The following is a 17,760-nucleotide window of genomic DNA, read 5'->3' as shown; positions in this document are numbered from 1 at the left end:
TTATTTTCTATAATAATGCTCTTTGAATCTTTCCTCGAATATCGACTCTTTTGAGCACTATGAATTTGATAGTATTTGAGGATTTTAATTTTAGAGGAGTGTTCAGCCGGTTGGAATTTACAATTTGTTCAGATGATTTAAATGATAAAGATCTCGATCAGTGTACATATAATGTTTTGTTCCAGTCAATCACAAAAATATTTATGAGAAATTTTTTTGTTGTTATTATTAGAGAGGAATTAGATCTTTCATTAAAAAAAAATTTATGATATTCTATTTGAAAATTCATTATTAATTTTTTTTTTTTGACGTGATAACGTCTTTATAAATCGATGAACGCCGGCCGCATGCACGAAAAATCGTCACCGTTACGCTTGAGCCGATGCGTGCAGGAACCGGCCAAACCACCGTGCGAGAAAATCTTCTTATAATATCAGACAGGTAAAGGCGGGCTTTTTAACTTAATTGTTCGTGATTATATTTAAACAAATTATTTAAATTAAATTTGCAAAAACTGTGAATAATATTTGAAAAATTAAAAAGTATGCAATACTTCATCAATGTTTTTCTTATGACGTCATCACGTATAATTATCGTCCGTAAACCAACTTTACAGACAAACCACCTTTTTTTTTATAAAAACCACTTGGTTTAAAGAATGGTTTAAATGAGCCAACCCTGCGGCTTTGAATATATATGCTGTATAGAAGTCACGAGTGGATAGGATTTACTCTACGTTTTTCAGGAGCGCATGATGAGCAGCTTGGGAACTTCACCGCTGCAGTGCGCTGCCGTAACGCCCTGTATCGTCTTAGGTTGTTATGTACACGTTAGAGCGCAGTACTGTCGCCCGCTGTCATTCCCCGCACCCCCCACCAATCATTCACTGCAGCTCAAGGTCGTTCAACGGGAGGGGGAAGGGGTGTTTGAAGAGTTCGACACTTGTCCTCTAGGGACCACCCCAAGTCGATGCCCTAGAGATGGTGGCGATTGCGGCGGTGAATTAACCAACTACCTCAAACCGTATTAGAAATTTTAACCTGGGCTGGCGACTTCTATACAGTATATACATATATTCAAAGCCCTGCGGGCGACGCGGCGGGATCGCGGGATCGCGGACTCACGTTGTTCCGGGAGATGCCGTTGACGGGGAAGGTGAGGCTGTCGGCCACCACGTCTCCGTACCGCCCCACGTGGTACACCAGCACCGTCGCCACGGGGGCCATCTCCGCGCTCAAGGTAACCGCGAAGGTGCGCACCGTCACCTGCATGTTGTACTGGCCCGTCAGCAGGACGATGCCCTTCGACATGATCACGAAGTTGAAGAACTCCAGGTAGAAGTTGCTCTGCACGTGGAAGATTATGTACTCCCCCACCTGAAAACACACAACCGGGAAAAATCAGTAGTGATTGGCAGCACAGCATTAAGGTCATAACTCATAAGGGACTGCGGGAAAACTCTGTATAAATACAGACAAGATTTTATGGTTGTATTTTTAGAACTATTACATTTTTTAATAAGAAAGATTTCTGTATTGCTTTTATTATTTAAGGAATTCTGTTCATTCACGAAGATAGCATATTATTCAACAAATTATTATACGTACTTTATGTTTCTTGATACTCGTTTCATCGAAACAGTTTCATTTTGACTGATAGATGATGCACTTTTTACAATACAAAAATTTGTAATAAAAATGTGTAACTACTAAGAACAATCAAATATCTCAACAAGGGTTTTTGGGTTTTTGAAAAAAAATGTACCAATGCCGTGCTGTAAAACTGAGTGTTTAATAACAGTTGCAAGAACAAAATAAAAGAAAAGTAAAATTGTTTACAATTTTCATACATTTTGGTACAAACTGCATGATAAATGATTAACATTCTTAGAATTTAGTGTATTTAAAATTAAATTTTTGTGATTTAAGTTATGTATTGTTTACAAATACTGATTAATTTCATGATTTTAGTTGCATTTAAGGGCTGTATGATATATTTTATTGCATTTTTGTGTTATTTTGTTTTCTGACGTGTTTTTCGTAGTTAGTTTAGTTTTATTACATTCCTCACATGAGCTTGTTAAAGCCAAAGTGGTGTAAGTCATGTTTTCTATTAATCTGAGTTATACGTAGGAACACACACTACAACCATAAAACAGTTTGTGGAAAAATGGCGCAAGTCGTAGATTTGTTAAATAAGTCACTGTGATGGCAGCACATTTATTACAAGACATGATAATGTAATCGAATATTAGTTTGCAGCCAAAGTGGTGCATGTAAGACTTACACCACAATGTCCCTACACAAGAGTCAGGGAGACAGGGTATAAATTAGCCATGGCCTATTGCAAGGAATTATCCCAGTATTTGCCTGGGGTGATTTCGGGAAACCATTGTAAACCCAAATCAGGAAAGAGTTCAAGTAACGTTTTATGGTTTCGCCACCTTGCTCTGTGCCATCTGTTAGAAACTCTACAGATTCATGCAGATTGCTGGGTTGGCTGGATTTCAGAAATAAAAAGATTAGTGGTGTTTCCAACGTCTTTCTGTGATCACAAGTAAACTGTTGTGTGTTATTTCTTACCACTGATTTTATTTTATATTACTCCCATGGCCTAAAATTTGTATAATTTTTCCCCAAGTCTTATTTTGTAAAGTAGAGTGTAGCACTAACTGCACTTATAAAATAATCATATTTCCTTTAAATCAATTTTCATCCTAAAATGTTCAATATGACAATATGTTTACATAAAAAACAGCACGATTTAATAACTTAGATAAAAATAAACAGATCTTTATTTTAATCATCTCTTCTACAATTCGTAACTTTTGGGAGACTTAAATGACAGAAGACCTATACTAATACCAAAAAAAATAGAATTTTTTAAAAAATAACTTTCATAAGAAAAGACTACCAATTCGTGTTAAATCACAAATTCAAACACAAATTATTCTAGAGATTACACACTTAGCTTTAGCAATTTACTACTTAATAAAGATGGAAATGTTAACGTTTGCATTTATCACAGTGTTACAGTGAAAACTGAAAAGGTAAAACTTTTTAGTAATAATAATAATTTGAGACCTGCAAAATTTGTGGATTCATTGACCTCTAGGATAGACTCCACAGTCCTTTAGATACTCGCGGAAATGACACCTGTTCATTGGCTACTGACGCGTGAGACGTCTCAACTAGGCTGTCCGTAATTCGGCACTTTCTTGGTTTAGTGTTTCCCATTGGCTCACAGTTCCCCGGATAAAATGTGGGCCAATCACAGAAGCGGTACGAAGGTATAGTTGTTTTGATGCTAGCCTATCGCGAAATGAATCCGCGAATTTTGCATGTCTCTAATAATAATAAAACTAAAATTTCAAATAACTGATCTTTAATTTATGAAGCCAAGTAAAATCAACATTACAGTCTATAAGTTTTGAAAAATGATAATGAAGTAATTGTCTTACAAAATATATATATTATATATGTCTTACAAAATATTTACATTTAACAAAAGAGCAAAAGTTTGCTCATATATACATTTTTAAAATAATTAGGCTGATTATTGATAATAGCAACTCCGAATCGTAGGTATAATTTACATCCCAATTTTTAATCAAGCCAATCAAAAAAAATCAGTAATTACATAAACAATCAGGTCAGTGGGTTGTATTTGGTAAACTGAAAAAGCGTGTAGTTCCCATCAAGCGCAGGGACGGAACATCTAGGGGCAGAAGTGCGTGCACGTGGCCTAACCTTAGCGTCGGTGGTGGAAGTGGACACCTTGATGTGGTGGTTCATGGGCGAGAAGTGCGACAGCAGCTGCAGCCGGGCCGACACCTGGCCGCCCATCGCGTCGTGGAACGTCGCCACGATCCGCATGGACTTGATGTCGTTCAACAGCTCCTTCGCCCGCACATTCTCGTCGTAGCCTACAGGCAGGGAAAAAAAAATGCTTTGCAAGATCGGTAAGTTACTTTGAATACTGTATGTGTTTACTTAATCAACATCATTTATTTCTTTTTGTCACCAGAGGACGTTGTGTGCTGCACTAACAAACACTACCAAGTCGTCATCATAATAGAGCACAAAAAAAAGTTAATTATTATTTCCTGCGGTCCATAATTAATGTGCACGGCGCATCACACTCTAAGAGCATACCCAACAGCATGAACATAAGCATGAACGATAGAACAAATATATTTAAAGCATAACTTCTCGACAAAACCACAGTCACTACACCCCTTCGGGATTGACACAATGAGTGTGGAGCATTGAAGTAATAAATGGTTAGGGGGAAAAAGTACTCAGAAAACCAAATGGCGCACAACGTTCAGCCATGTTTCCCATTTGTGAAAAATCCTAGGTTCTAACACCAATTTGCCTTAGCATGTTTCTACGTACATAAGCAATTAAGAAGCAATTAACTCAATTTTGTACCTCAGAACCTAATTAGTTTAATTTAAAACTGAAAAAAAAAAAAAAAAAACATTACAGGAAAGTAAAAAATAAACTGCTCTTTCAATGATGGGTACTTTGGAAACTTAGTATGTGAAACAATCATTTAATGGGTACAATGTTTCAAATCCATAGTTGATATTTTTCATTTATTGTACATTATTTTATTTTTGAGCCTTGAGACCTAGATTCGGATTCAAGGGGTATATTCAAGGAACTCTCTGGAGTTCGGATTCAAGATTCAGATTCAAGAAAATTGGTATCCGAGCCATTGCTAATTGATACATTACAAATGTGTGAGCACCGTCATGAAAGTTTCAAGTTCCTCCGAGGGCCGTCGCGGAGTTGTGGGAGCACTGACCCAGTTGCGTCTTCAGGTCCATCCTCATCTCCCAGACGCCGTCGCGGTCGGGCGACATGAGCAGGTCCGGAATGTCGATGGTGCGCTGGCCGCCCGCGCCCGCGATCACATCCGCCCGCACCACCATGGTGCCCCGGCGCAGACGCTCCAAGGACAGCGGCGAGCCGTCATGGTACGACACTGCGATCTGGTGAACCAGCCACACACAATGTTTCCAGCTTAGCTACCAGCTCTTCTTGCAGCTATCAGAGAAACAGTCTCAACTACACTACAGTTCCACATTACAATTCTTACTAAACTATACTACTTTTAATACAGCTTTGGTTTACAAGAAAATAGCTAGACGAAACAGCAAGAGAAAGCTTCAAGATTACTACAATGAAAGTTCTTTAACACGGCACGTTCGGGACTGGATTACAGATTTTGCTGGATTATAAAGCGTCAATATAGACTGAACAGGAAAACCAAATAAAAATATACAGTACAATGGAATTTTTAAAAGTTTAAATAAAATGGTCTTCTTAATTTTTTTTTAAATGTGAAATGTAACATCTAGAAAATAGGAAACACTACACTGAAAGGAAAACCAACAGTAATTGTTAGAGATAAGATTCCATGGTTTTATTTTCAAGCCAATTTTGTTTTTAAAACAGTGTATTTTGAGATACTTTTTTTTATGGAATCTATTTATTAAAAAATTATGCATACTACTGAACAAATATGATATTTTAAGTTCCATGATACTAATTTCTTCAAAACAGTGTCATTTTGACTGATACACGATGCACTTTTACAACATGTAAAATGATTTGTAATAAGCATGTCGTAATGTAAATTTGCAAGATTATAAAAAAGTAAACGTTTACACTTTTTTTTATTAAGCTGTGGTAATGAACGTGAAGCTAAATAAATTACTATTACTGAATTCAATATTTAAAAGATTAAGGTATTTGTCATTAGAGTTAAGTTTTGATTGAAAATGATGATTAGTTTCAATACTTTAATTGTATTTTGGTGCTGTGGAGTATTGAAGTGCTTTCCAGTGTTATTTAGGTTTTATCGCAATTCACCACATATTCTTATCACTAGTAACTATAGATTCTGAGTGAACTAAAAACTAAAAATGCCGGCAGAGCAGCAACGCAAGCCAGAATCCGCGGCTATATCGGCGTTGTATCGCAGAATGCGTTCAACCACACAACTCTGGACTAAAGACCCCTCACTGAGGGAAGAGGGACTAGTGAGACGAGAGGTCCCTTACGTAGCAGAGGAAGGGCATGGACGGCTTGAAGACCTGCGGGGAGTCGCCCAGGAAGGACACCCGGATGGAGGAGTTGAAGATGCGCGCGATGGAGTAGCCCTCCGCCACCTCGTCGAGGAAGCGGTCTCCCACGGTCGCCGTCACCTTCACCTCCATGCCCTCCAGCGAGGGCACGAACTGCTCCAGCTCCGCGATCGGGTACTTGAACTCGTAGACGCCCCTGAACTGCAACGCACGCACGTTGGTTCTTTCTCACACTTTGTCAAAAAAACTAACCTAACACACAAAAAACACTATTACAGTGGAGTACCACGAATACGGGGACACACTCGTCTGGCGATCTGCTTAATCCAGACGGGATTTAATCACAAAGATGTTTTTTTTTTGTTAATCCTACATCAGTTCGTAACTTAGGTCTACACAGGCAGTATGTAGTATTAAAACTAAAATTAAGCTGTATGAAAAGTTTTATTAATGAAAACAAAAAAAAATATTACAGTTTTACTAATCTAAAATTAGTACTACGTGCATTTTAAGGCAAAATCCGTTTGATCTGGACTTTCGGTGATCCTTAAAGTGTCCCGTTCCATCCAGTCCGAATTAGAGGTACTCCAGTGCATTTACAACAATGCACAGCATGCACATGTGTTCTTTAAATGTTTGTATAAATGGTGGTACACCACACACTTTCCTCTACACAATTTTATACTAAAATAATATAACAGTAATTTTAAATTTTACAAGTTTGTTTAGAAGAAGAATATATATGAGAATACTACTAAAGACAGAAAAATAATAATTTTTTTTGCACAAATAGAAAACCCTATGATAATTCATTAAAAATATTCTGGGAGAAAAGGTTACATAGTGCTATAGGTCCATCTTCCCCAGAACTCCTGATTAATTGAAGTTGTTATGTAAAAAGAAAATATTTAGTTCCTGTTCTTAGGAATTATTTGTAAAGGGGGTAAGTAACTTGAAGAAAAATTATGGACGTATGACAATGTTTATCATGGACAATTTTTTTCATTTAAGTTATTTTGATATTTGAGTACCCCGTACACATAGGACTACTAAAAAGTCCAAAATAGGCTGATGCCGTATAAAAGTTTTGTACTACTATTAAACAAAATAAGTACAACACATCTTTTAGTTTACAAGCTTACCACATGAAGTCTGTAGAATAGAAATTTCTTTGTAACTTGAGCTAGTATTTACAACGTAAGAGTGAATATAATTACATAAAATCAGCACCGAAATTATTCACAGGACAGTAAAAAATAAAAAAATCTACTATTGAGAAGAGGAAATACAAAAAAAAGTATACATAAATATTAAATGTTAATTAATACAAGTATAGGCATTACAAAAGGCAGGCAATAACAAAACACAGTCACAAATAGATCATAAAACACAACAAATAGTAATTATTTTATATTGGCTGTAAAAATAAATATACAATTATTTCTTAAACAATATTATTGCAGTTTTCAGAGCAACAGAAGTCTGACAAATGCTATGTTTGAGCAAAGGAGTTATTTCAAATAAAAATGTAAGATTGAATTTCTCTCTTTCAGCATAAAACCACACTATGCAAAAGATACTTAGTACTTACGAACTTCATATGAGGAATTGTGTTGTAATCCCACTCATTACGGATCCTTTGGAACCATGAAGGATAGTTTTCATCCTGTAAAATTATTAACAGACTAAAAATAAATTAGTCCCACAACATAAACAACCAAAAAGGCTAGGGAACTTAAAAACAAATAGCATTATGTACTTGGCAACACCATGCATAACCTTTGCTTGTGCAGCAACGTATGACGGTTTACAAATTGTGTGCTAGCATAGTCATAAACATTGGCATAGGAAGAACACAACTTAAAATACACCATTTTATCCTCATCATTATCATTATCATCATCAGATCATCACATATTTTATTTCTTACTGGCCATGATTACTGGCAGTAATGTGTAAATTGAGATTGTATGACAAGCCAAAAATATTCTTTAAATCAAGAACATATAAACGGGCATTGTACTATCCATTAAAGAACTCTATAATATTTTTTTAAGTACGTACCTAAAATATAGTAAAACCTTAAATTGCCAATTAATAAATTACCCTGCTTCATTTAAGTTCAAATAATTTTACCCTTGGTTTTTAATCAGTAAACACACAATGTTTGATGCTTTTTACTAATTTTCTTGGTTTATACGTCTAAAATTTATGTTACCTTAAGAACCAACGTTACTTTTAAGATTTTTTTTTTTTAATTCATCACTGTAATTTTTTTTTTTTGGATTTGTTGTTTTGTTTGCAATTTTGTTGCCAGGTACATGCTAATGTTATTTACAAGTCTTTTTACTGCTGTTTGAAAACTCTAAGTGATAAAAATTTTTGATGAAACATGAACAGCAAGAGAGATTTTGTGAAAAATCTACAGTAATGGGGAGTAAATGAAATCACCAGCCGCAGCCTCGACCGTACTCACAAAGTTGAAGTACTTCTCGACGACCTGGTAGCCCTGCGTGCCGGGGCCGCGGAACGAGGGCCTCAGCGGGCGAATCGTGGCCTTGAGCGTGAGGTTGCCGTTCACGGGGGCTCCGCTCGTGTAGTTGGCCATCACCCGGCCGTAGATGTACGGGTCGGTGTTGAAGAAGAACGCTGGCATCGTCACGTTCACCTACAAGATTTCGAAACATCAACATTTTTTTTTTTATGTTTTCCGAAACCACTCGGAAGATACGAGTTGCCGGCAAGGAAAAGTTAGGTGTTACAGAGACCTGGTGCATTGGTATTTGTAGAGCCCTAGTCACGAGACAACAAATGACCGGGGTAGACCAAGTATAGAGACTGCGATGGTTTGCCGTAGCCTCAGGCAGCCAGATGCACACAGCTGATCCAACCAGCAAAACTTTGTGCACAATGCACGTCTTTCTAAGCACCAAAGTGCAAAAGAGCTTGTGCACACGTCCATTTTCACCTTAATTTGGTTGCCATGCGGTTTGGTTTTACTTTTGTTAAAATTAATCAATATTGACATGATCATGTTGCACACTTTTTAATAAGCCAAGCCAATTATAGAGAATCAATCAACCAAATTAATTTAAAAATATCTGTCATAAAGGTATTGCACAGCTTTTGCATTAAGGGTGGTTGTTACCTTTATGTTTATTATTTAATAGTACTTGCAAGACAAATTGTTCAGATGTTAAAATATTTAGATGTTGTAACACCCATATATTGCACATCTTTTTACCCAATAAGCTGTAAAAGTCATATTTATAGCATTTTAGAAATGTAGAATTGAGAACTTAATGAATTAGAGAATTAAAACTTTTCAGGTTTAAATTCAATGCTACTAGATATTTTATTATATTGTACTTGGAATTTTTTGCATTATAATTTAATTAACTAATTTAAATGTCCAAATTCTCAATTCTTCCAAAAATGTTTACGTCTGACTAAAGTCAATTAAATTCAGGTCTGTAATTCATCCAGTTCTTCTCATTTGTACATATAAAAAAAAGGCAACAGATATTTTTGTTTTACCGAAATTAAGTCACTTGAAAAGTATTCAAGTAAAATATTGTTTGACGTAAATATATTTCATAATACAGCTTATTCATCACCTATTTAAAGCACCATTTTTTCATTCAAATGAATGTCATAAAAAATCAGTTCCTTTGGAAAAATTACTGTTTCTCTACAATAAAATAAAATAAGTACCTCAAATCTTGTTTGGTAGTATTCCTCAACAAGAAAAGGAGTTTCTTCAACCTGTCCTTGCGCGATGATTTGAATGTACCACTGCCCAAACACAGGCTGGTCCGACAACTGGTAGCTCAAACTCACGGCTCCAAAGTTCGACTGAAATTCAAAACAGCAACGTGACATTAAATTTCAACCATGGAAGGACAGTACCAAAAACGGGGCGAGTAGAAACAGTCCGCTCAAGGAATCTTTAAGTACAAATTCTTCAATTAAATTAACTCTTAATAACTTATGTAAATAACTTACAAAACATAACATTTTAATCTAAAGATATCACATATAATGATTGTTTCTATTCACCCCACAGTTTCTACTCACCTCGTGTTACGGTACTACAACAAACAATATTTTTGCAAAATTAATGAATTAACTTCTAGACAATACAAATTGGTTTACTTTGCCGTGAAATCCTTTTATAAAAAAAATATATTATTTTAAGTCCCAGTGAACACTGTAACTACCCAACAAGGCACTTTTACCACTATAAAATTTTTTCTTTTACTTTGTAAAAAAAGTGAACTATACTATCATATTATTTTTACTTAAAACAGCCACTTTATTAATCAATTTCATTCAGTTAGACAAAAATCACCATTTTAAATAATTGTTTTATAAAAAATACAAAAATAAATTATATGCACCATTATTCTCCTCTTTCCAGCACTCCTTTAACTACCTGCTTTTCCCACCTTCTCGTCCTTAGTCTTCAACTCCATAATTTCCCTAGGCAGCCTAGCCTCTCTTTTCACATTTTCTGGACATGGCCATAACATCTCATTCTTGCTTTTTCCATTATCTCATTCTCATTCCACCATTTGCTTCAGATGCATAATGTTAATTTATTAAAATAAACAAAAAAATTAAGGTGGTTTCAATTTAATAATATCCCAGCACATAAGGGAAGACTGAAACGGTTCCATTGGTAGAGTTTTTTTAATATTAGAGCAAACATTATTTTTTTTTTTTCCAAATTATACTTTTTATAGAGACCACTTAAAAGTAACAAAAGCACTGCAGTTTTTGAGTCAACAAGACTCCACACTAAATGTGCTGTGTACAATCACAGAGGAAAATCTGATCTGGTAGTCACTGCTCGATTCCACCTCTACAGTATTAAGGAACTGCTGTATAACAAACATACTAAAAAATCATACCCTGCAATGTTAGTGTACTTAGTTTAAAAATTTTATATGGGTATTACACCCCTGTAAAATTATAACTGCTTTGTACGAAGTTGGGATACACTTTCCCCTACTTACCTCGGAACATTAGTATTATTTTAATTTTCATGGGTTTAACACAAAATATCTCATAACATACACAATTTATTTATTAACAATATCTCTATTAAAATATGTGAGTCTAAAATAAATGAACAGACATACATTCTGCTTAACAGACTAATGGAACATAACGTGCACTTTCTTTTTAAAAGAGTTACAGCAAGATAATGATAATTTTCTCTTGTTATATTTATACTGTATTATTTGAAGGGACACAGGGTGAACTGGTCAGTACGCACCTGTCGTGACAGCCACCGTCTCATGATGTGGCGGTGAGGATCCAACATGTAGACATCCACGGCTCCGTCGAAGGCACGCAGCTCAGTGCTTATCGGCACGGCTCGGAAGTTCACTGCACGAGCAACAACTTCGGTTACAAATACACAATGCACGCCACATTATTTAAGTTGGATCATTGTATTCTCGAAAACCTAGCAGTCTCGTAGCAACGTAGCCCTGTGTTATGGAAGCTTCGTAGTCCTGTAGACTTGCAGTCACGTAGCCACGTAGCCTTGTGTTGTGTCTTACAATATTTTTATCAGTTGGAATTCAATAAATAAACATCCACTACTCAGTCAAATAATATAGGATGAGACATCTGCGAATCAATAACATGCAAGACGAACTTCCTTCTAGCCGGAGTCTCGCAAAGCAATCATTCTTTAGCGATCGTTAGTGAGCATCCAGCATCCCACATAAAAGAACTATGTAATATTTACCTGCAAGCAACATGTGGCGTCATCTGTTGACAAGTAACTAATTAAAGTAACAAGATGATAAGTACGTAATTGCTGGATTTCTGATAGAGTGATATGGTACCTAATTGATGTTTCAGGAGTTATTTAAACAAAGGGTACTTCAATAACATCTACAAAAGTATGAGTGTTTGTGCTACAGATGCTGATTGAAATTTCAGTTTTCATGGAGCTATTTTTACGCCTACGGGTAGAGACTGGAAAAATTTGTGGGTTCAATGACCTCCAATATAGACTCCAAGATCTTCTGCGTACTTGCACGAATGTCGCCTGCTTATTGGTTACAGACTTGTGAGGCATCTCAACAAAGTAACCTTAGATTGACATTTCTTTGATCGAGAGTTTCTAATTGGCCAAAATTCCTTTAGATTAACACAGAACCATTAGCAGAAGCAAAAAGGTATAATTATTTTAATTTTAGCATATCACAATGTAAATGAATTAATTTTTCAGGTTCCTTTTTTTTTTGTATTGTCGAGCTTCGAGCATGATTTATGATTTTGAGTGGACGTAAACAAGGCACTTGTATTGATTAAAATATCTTTAATTAATTTCTTACTTCATCACTCAAACAATTTTTTATTAAAAAATTAATAATATTTTTACCATTACAATATTTAAAGTTAAGTACCGAAAACTGCTCAAATAGCACTATTTTACACCTTTAAATCCAAATATTTTTCCGGGGGAGGACCCCCGGACCCCCTCCCCACCCAATACACAAATCTTGGCTACGCTACTGGCACTGTTAAGGTACTGTGCTCGACAAAAAAGTTCAGAGGATAAATGCGAGAGAAATTGTCGATCCTTCGGGCCCCCCTGAGGATGGCCCGTGTGTCCTTGTGGTGAAGACGGTATTGCAAACAAACACGACCCCCAGATAAGGAGATGATGACTAGAGACAGGAAAAATTCGCGGATTCATTTCGCGATATGCTGGAATGCAAATAGTTGTACCTTTATGCAACTTCTGGTATTGGTTCACTGTTAACCTGGAGGAGTGTGGGCCATTTATAGGCCCTCAGTCAAAGCATGATCGTATCACGAGTCTCCCAATTGAGACGCCTCACAAGTCAGTAGCCAATGAACAGGTGACGTTTGCCCGAGTGTGCACAGGATCGTGGAGTCTTTCCTGGAGGTCATTGAATACGCGAATTTTTCCAGTCCCTAATGATTATAGACTTGCAAAATTCGCGGTTTCGGTGGCCTTCGGGATAGACTGCACATACCCCTGTACACTCGGGGCAAATAACGCAAGTTCATTGGCTGCCGACTTGTAAGTCGTCTCAGCTGGTTTGTCTGTGATTCGATCCTTCTTTGGTTGAGGGTTTATAACTGGTTGAGATTCGTCCAGATGAACAGTAAAGCCAACAGCAAAATAAATCTAAGAGGTATACGTGTTTGAATTCTAGCCTATCACCGAATGAATCCGCGAATTTTGCAGGTCTCTAACATTGACGACCGGCGTGCCAGCTCCAAGCCAGTAACCAGAGGTCGGGACGGGACGCACCTGTCTCGCCCTGCTTGTACACCGGCTTGTCCGTCTGCACGAAGATGGTCATGGAGCGCTGCGAGAAGGCGATCACGGTCTCGTTGACGAAGGCGACTCCCCCCATGGAGCCGTCGTAGGTTCCTTCCACCCGCAGCTTGTACGTCCCGGACACGCTGGTCGGCGGCACCTTTCCCCACCGACAGCAACAACACGTTTCTATATGGTCGCTTTCGCACGTTACTTTTGAGGCAGATTCCAGATGTTGGTGCATTTTTACTCCGCGGCATAGGCGTACCCAGGATTTTTTTTCGGGGGGAAGGGGGGGTTGGGGAAGTGGGCTTCTGATTTTTTAAGAAAAACTCCATAAACACCAAAAAATAATTGTTTATAATAAACTTTTTTAAGCCTCCAAACTTTTTACAGAAGAATTCTTCTATTATTATTATTATTATTTTTTGTTGGCAAATTCAGTAACCACATTCTCCGGGTCGATGTGTATGTAGTAGTGGACATTCAGTAAGGCCAATCCATTCAGTCTGTCCTGAGATATGGTGTTCCGCAGATAGGATTTTAATCTTCTTAAGAAAGAAAATGTCCTCTCCAGAGTTGCCGTTGAGACGGGAATGGTCGCCAAGACTTTTCGGGGGGGGGGGGGGGTTTCAACCCCCAAACCCCCCCCCCCCCCTGGGTACGCCTATGCTCCGCGGTATATAAATTTACTACGCATGGCATGTGTAGACTCACCACAAATGCTAGTTAATTTCACTGCATCAATTTAGTACATTCACACAAACAATGAACATGTCAATTTGAACTAATTACAAAAGTATACTTTCGTAGATCATAGCTGTAATGAACACTGTATAGGCCTACTTCAGAGTGACTTTTTAAAAATATCATTACCTTTTAATCATCAAGTAACCAATCAACCAATCAACCAGTCTGCTGACGATATGAAAGAAATCGCCAACGACGTACACAAGTGGCGCAACAACAGGGCGGGGGGGGGGGGGGCAAGGGTATTTGCCTCCCCCCCCCCCCTTCTGAAACCTTGAAGTGGGGGCAAAACGGGGGCAAAGAAAGTGCTGTGTAATCAATTTTTTAGATAATAAAACTTCTTAAATAGCACCATTTTCCACCTTGAAATACAAATTATCCCAGGGGAAGACCCCCGGACCCCCCCCCCCTGCTTCAATAGGGGGGGGGGGATCGATGATTCTTTATAAAAAGGTATATTGCCCCCCCTCTCACCCCCGCCCTTTTGGAAATTTAGTTGTTGCGCCCCTGGACGCACACATAAAGCACTTGCAAACAGAGATAGTTTTTTTTTGACATGATAACGTCTTTATAAATCGATGAACGCCGCGGCTGCACGCACGAAAAAGCATGACTCATTATTGCCACGTTCCGCCTGAGCCGAGCGTGCAAGAACCGGCACAACCACCGTGCGAGAAAATCTTCTATAATATCAAACAAGGTTAAGGCGGGCTTTTTAACTAATTGTTCGTAATTATATTTAAACATAAATAATTTAAATTAAGTTTGCAAAAACGGTGAATAATATATGAAAATTAAAAAGTATGCCATTTTTCATCAATGTCTTCTTACGACGTTATCACGTATAATTATCGTCAGTAAACAGACTTTACAGACAACCCCCCCCCCCCTTTTTTTTTTTTAACAGAACACAGCATTCAATCAAAATAACAACTTTTGTGTTGGTGCAAGTGAGGTTGGCGTGGTAGATTTTACACAGTGGCAGATCCAGAGAGGGGGTCTCGTGCATGCACTGCCTCTCTAGTCTATCATTGGATCCGCCTCTGTGTGTACGTTACCAAGTTGGCAGGATACAATGAGTATTATTTCATGGAGTAAATGCTGGATTGTGTAAATATATAGCTACCAAAATAGAGTTCAGTCTATGTATGTATACATTTTGACTATTACAACCACGGGCGTCTCTGGCCCTTGGGGAGGGGGGGGGGGGTCAGTGGACACGTTTCCCCCCCTTCCCCTATGTGTGTATTTTATATATATATATATATATATATTTGTAGATGCACATTTGAGTGTGCCTTTTTTTTAATCTACTGAACAGTACCAGCCTATTTAGGGAATGAAAAAAAAAATAGGGGTCTGTTTGGCTGGCATTCAACTCTCATGCGAAAATATTTTTTTTTTAAAAAATGAGATGATGCAAATGGCGAGCTTATTATGATGTACGCTGACCTAGCAGCACTACCAACTCACAGGCACACTCATCAGTAAAACACGATACATTTCACACTAAACACTAGAATCTACAATACAGTAACATGCTGAACAATCCATTAAGCAGTTTCAGTTTGCAAACTACCAGATATCTAAATAAAGCTATTATATAAGTTTCAGGCTATATATATATATATATATATATATATATGTATATATATATATATATAATACAGCTCTACTCGAGCTAGCTGGGCGACGGAAGACTGCCATATCGGATGACTACCAAAATTGCAGTATTCCGCCTGGCCTCTTCGAAAAAGGCGGAAAAGTACCATAACGTAAAAGTGCCATACGTCCAAAGGACGAAACGGAATTCTGCCATATTTTCTTACACCCTCCATGGAATGAGTACAGCAGCATTGCCCTCGAAGTAGTGTATAGAATACTCGGTAGGTAGCGCTGTCAACACTAACTGTTTGTCAGGTTAACTTTAAAATAGGAGGAAAAGTGCCATAGTTGAAAACTACCTTTTTATTTTTATTTTTGTAGATCGCGGTTATAAGTATACAGTGCTGCTTCCTATAACCCATTTTTGGAAACATTTGTTTCTATTAGTGCGAGATCTGTTGAGTTGATTTATGACTGGAACTACAGAAAGTAACCGTCAGAAGCGCTTTCTGCAGCCTTTTAAGTTAACCTAAGAAAATCAGCTAGGGGGTTAACAGTGCTACCTAGCGACGTATTCTATACACTACTTCGATAGCAAAGCAGTTGTACTCATTCCATGGAGTGTATAATGAATTAGAGACCGGAAAAATTCGCGGGTTCAATGACCTCCAGGATAGACTCCAATATCCTCTACACACTCGGGCAAATGCCACCTGTTCATTGGCTGCTGACTTGTGAGTCGTCTCGACTGGGTGGTCTGTGATTCAACACTTCTATGAGTGAGGGTCTCTAATTGGCCCTCAGTCATCCAGATTAACAGTGAACCAATGGCAGAAGCAGCACTAAGGTATAATTATTTGAATTTTACCATAACACGAAGTGAACCCGCGAATTTTTCATGTCTCTAAATAATTAAATATGGTGGAATTCCGCCTCGTCCTTTCGAACGTGTGGCATATTTTACGTTGTGGTACTATTTCCGCATTTTATCGAAGAGGCCATGCGGGATTCTGTCGTTATGGTAGTTTTCCGATAGGGCGGTGTTCCGCGACAGCTGGGGAGGCAGGCAGGGGAGGCAGGGGAGGCGCACCCTCATGATGAGAGTCTCCGGTATGCCCTCCTTGACGTCCTGCCAGTCGGCGCTCAGCTCCACGCCGTTCCTCTGCACGGAGGCGCGCACGGTGAGGGGCAGCGGGGCTCGGAGCACCAGCACGGCCACTCGGTACACCTGCCCCGGCCGCACCATGCGGCTGGCCACCACGAAGTATGTCCTGCCGCGGGCACACACAAACACACCGGCCTATGCCACTCGCCTGCACGGCCCTCCACCTCGCTCGTCTTCACCACCACACCCACACGATCCGAAAACATCTGCATGCACATCGCATCAATAGGGGCACGCAGATTTCGCGGGAAAAAAAAAAAAATTCCAGACCAGATGATGAAAGTTAAAACACTGCAGCACCGTCTGTGTTTCGTGATCGGGTGAGTTTCTCCCAGGTACATATTGATTCTAAAAACACCAATCAGAGTGATTCAGCTGCAGAAGTAAACGCGTCCTGAGTGGCTCGGTCAAATAAGTCAACGACTTCCCTCGCAGACGGCTGCCAATCACAACGAAGAAACCACAGGCCTTGTTGCAGTCTAATAAGTGTTCAGATCTTTTCGCGAAAAAGGCGTGCCCCTATGCATCATCTGAAATTTTTCCTATTTGTTATATGAACGACAGACTTGTAATTTCCATTCTATCAGGGTAACCCAAGCGTTGAAACAATCTCAAACCTCAAACAGGGCACTTCTGGTGCCCAAGCCCCAGGGATGTGAAAATGAGGAAAGTGTGGTTTATCAATAATAAATAAATAAATATATATCCCCCACGGGAGTTCCGACCCTGAATGGTTTTGTTATGAATAAAAACTTATATAAATCTAAAATTTCATTGTGTACATTGCTTTGCTTCAGGAAGTTTTCAGTTGGCAATATCTACTCTTAC

The 17,760-nt window shown here is 38.3% G+C and overlaps 1 protein-coding gene across 1 annotated transcript in view; it reads right to left on the bottom strand.

The window, feature by feature from the left end:
• LOC134540129 (CD109 antigen-like) overlaps window positions 1-17,760 on the bottom strand; it is a 487,552-nt gene that overhangs the window by 34,189 nt on the left and 435,603 nt on the right. The window contains exons 15-24 of the mRNA XM_063382655.1: window positions 16,858-17,038; window positions 13,404-13,572; window positions 11,379-11,491; window positions 9,812-9,952; window positions 8,574-8,765; window positions 7,689-7,763; window positions 6,074-6,298; window positions 4,813-4,999; window positions 3,750-3,925; window positions 1,125-1,376 (exon numbers count right to left, since the gene is read on the bottom strand). Of these exons, the coding sequence (XP_063238725.1) occupies window positions 1,125-1,376; window positions 3,750-3,925; window positions 4,813-4,999; window positions 6,074-6,298; window positions 7,689-7,763; window positions 8,574-8,765; window positions 9,812-9,952; window positions 11,379-11,491; window positions 13,404-13,572; window positions 16,858-17,038 (1,711 nt within the window). The remainder of the gene's footprint in view (window positions 1-1,124; window positions 1,377-3,749; window positions 3,926-4,812; window positions 5,000-6,073; window positions 6,299-7,688; window positions 7,764-8,573; window positions 8,766-9,811; window positions 9,953-11,378; window positions 11,492-13,403; window positions 13,573-16,857; window positions 17,039-17,760) is intronic.

The sequence above is a fragment of the Bacillus rossius genome, chromosome 16, assembly GCF_032445375.1.
Source record: "Bacillus rossius redtenbacheri isolate Brsri chromosome 16, Brsri_v3, whole genome shotgun sequence".
NCBI classification, from domain to species: domain Eukaryota; kingdom Metazoa; phylum Arthropoda; class Insecta; order Phasmatodea; family Bacillidae; genus Bacillus; species Bacillus rossius.
Note: the sequence above shows the minus strand (reverse complement) of the source record. Positions and strands in the feature narration are given on the sequence as shown.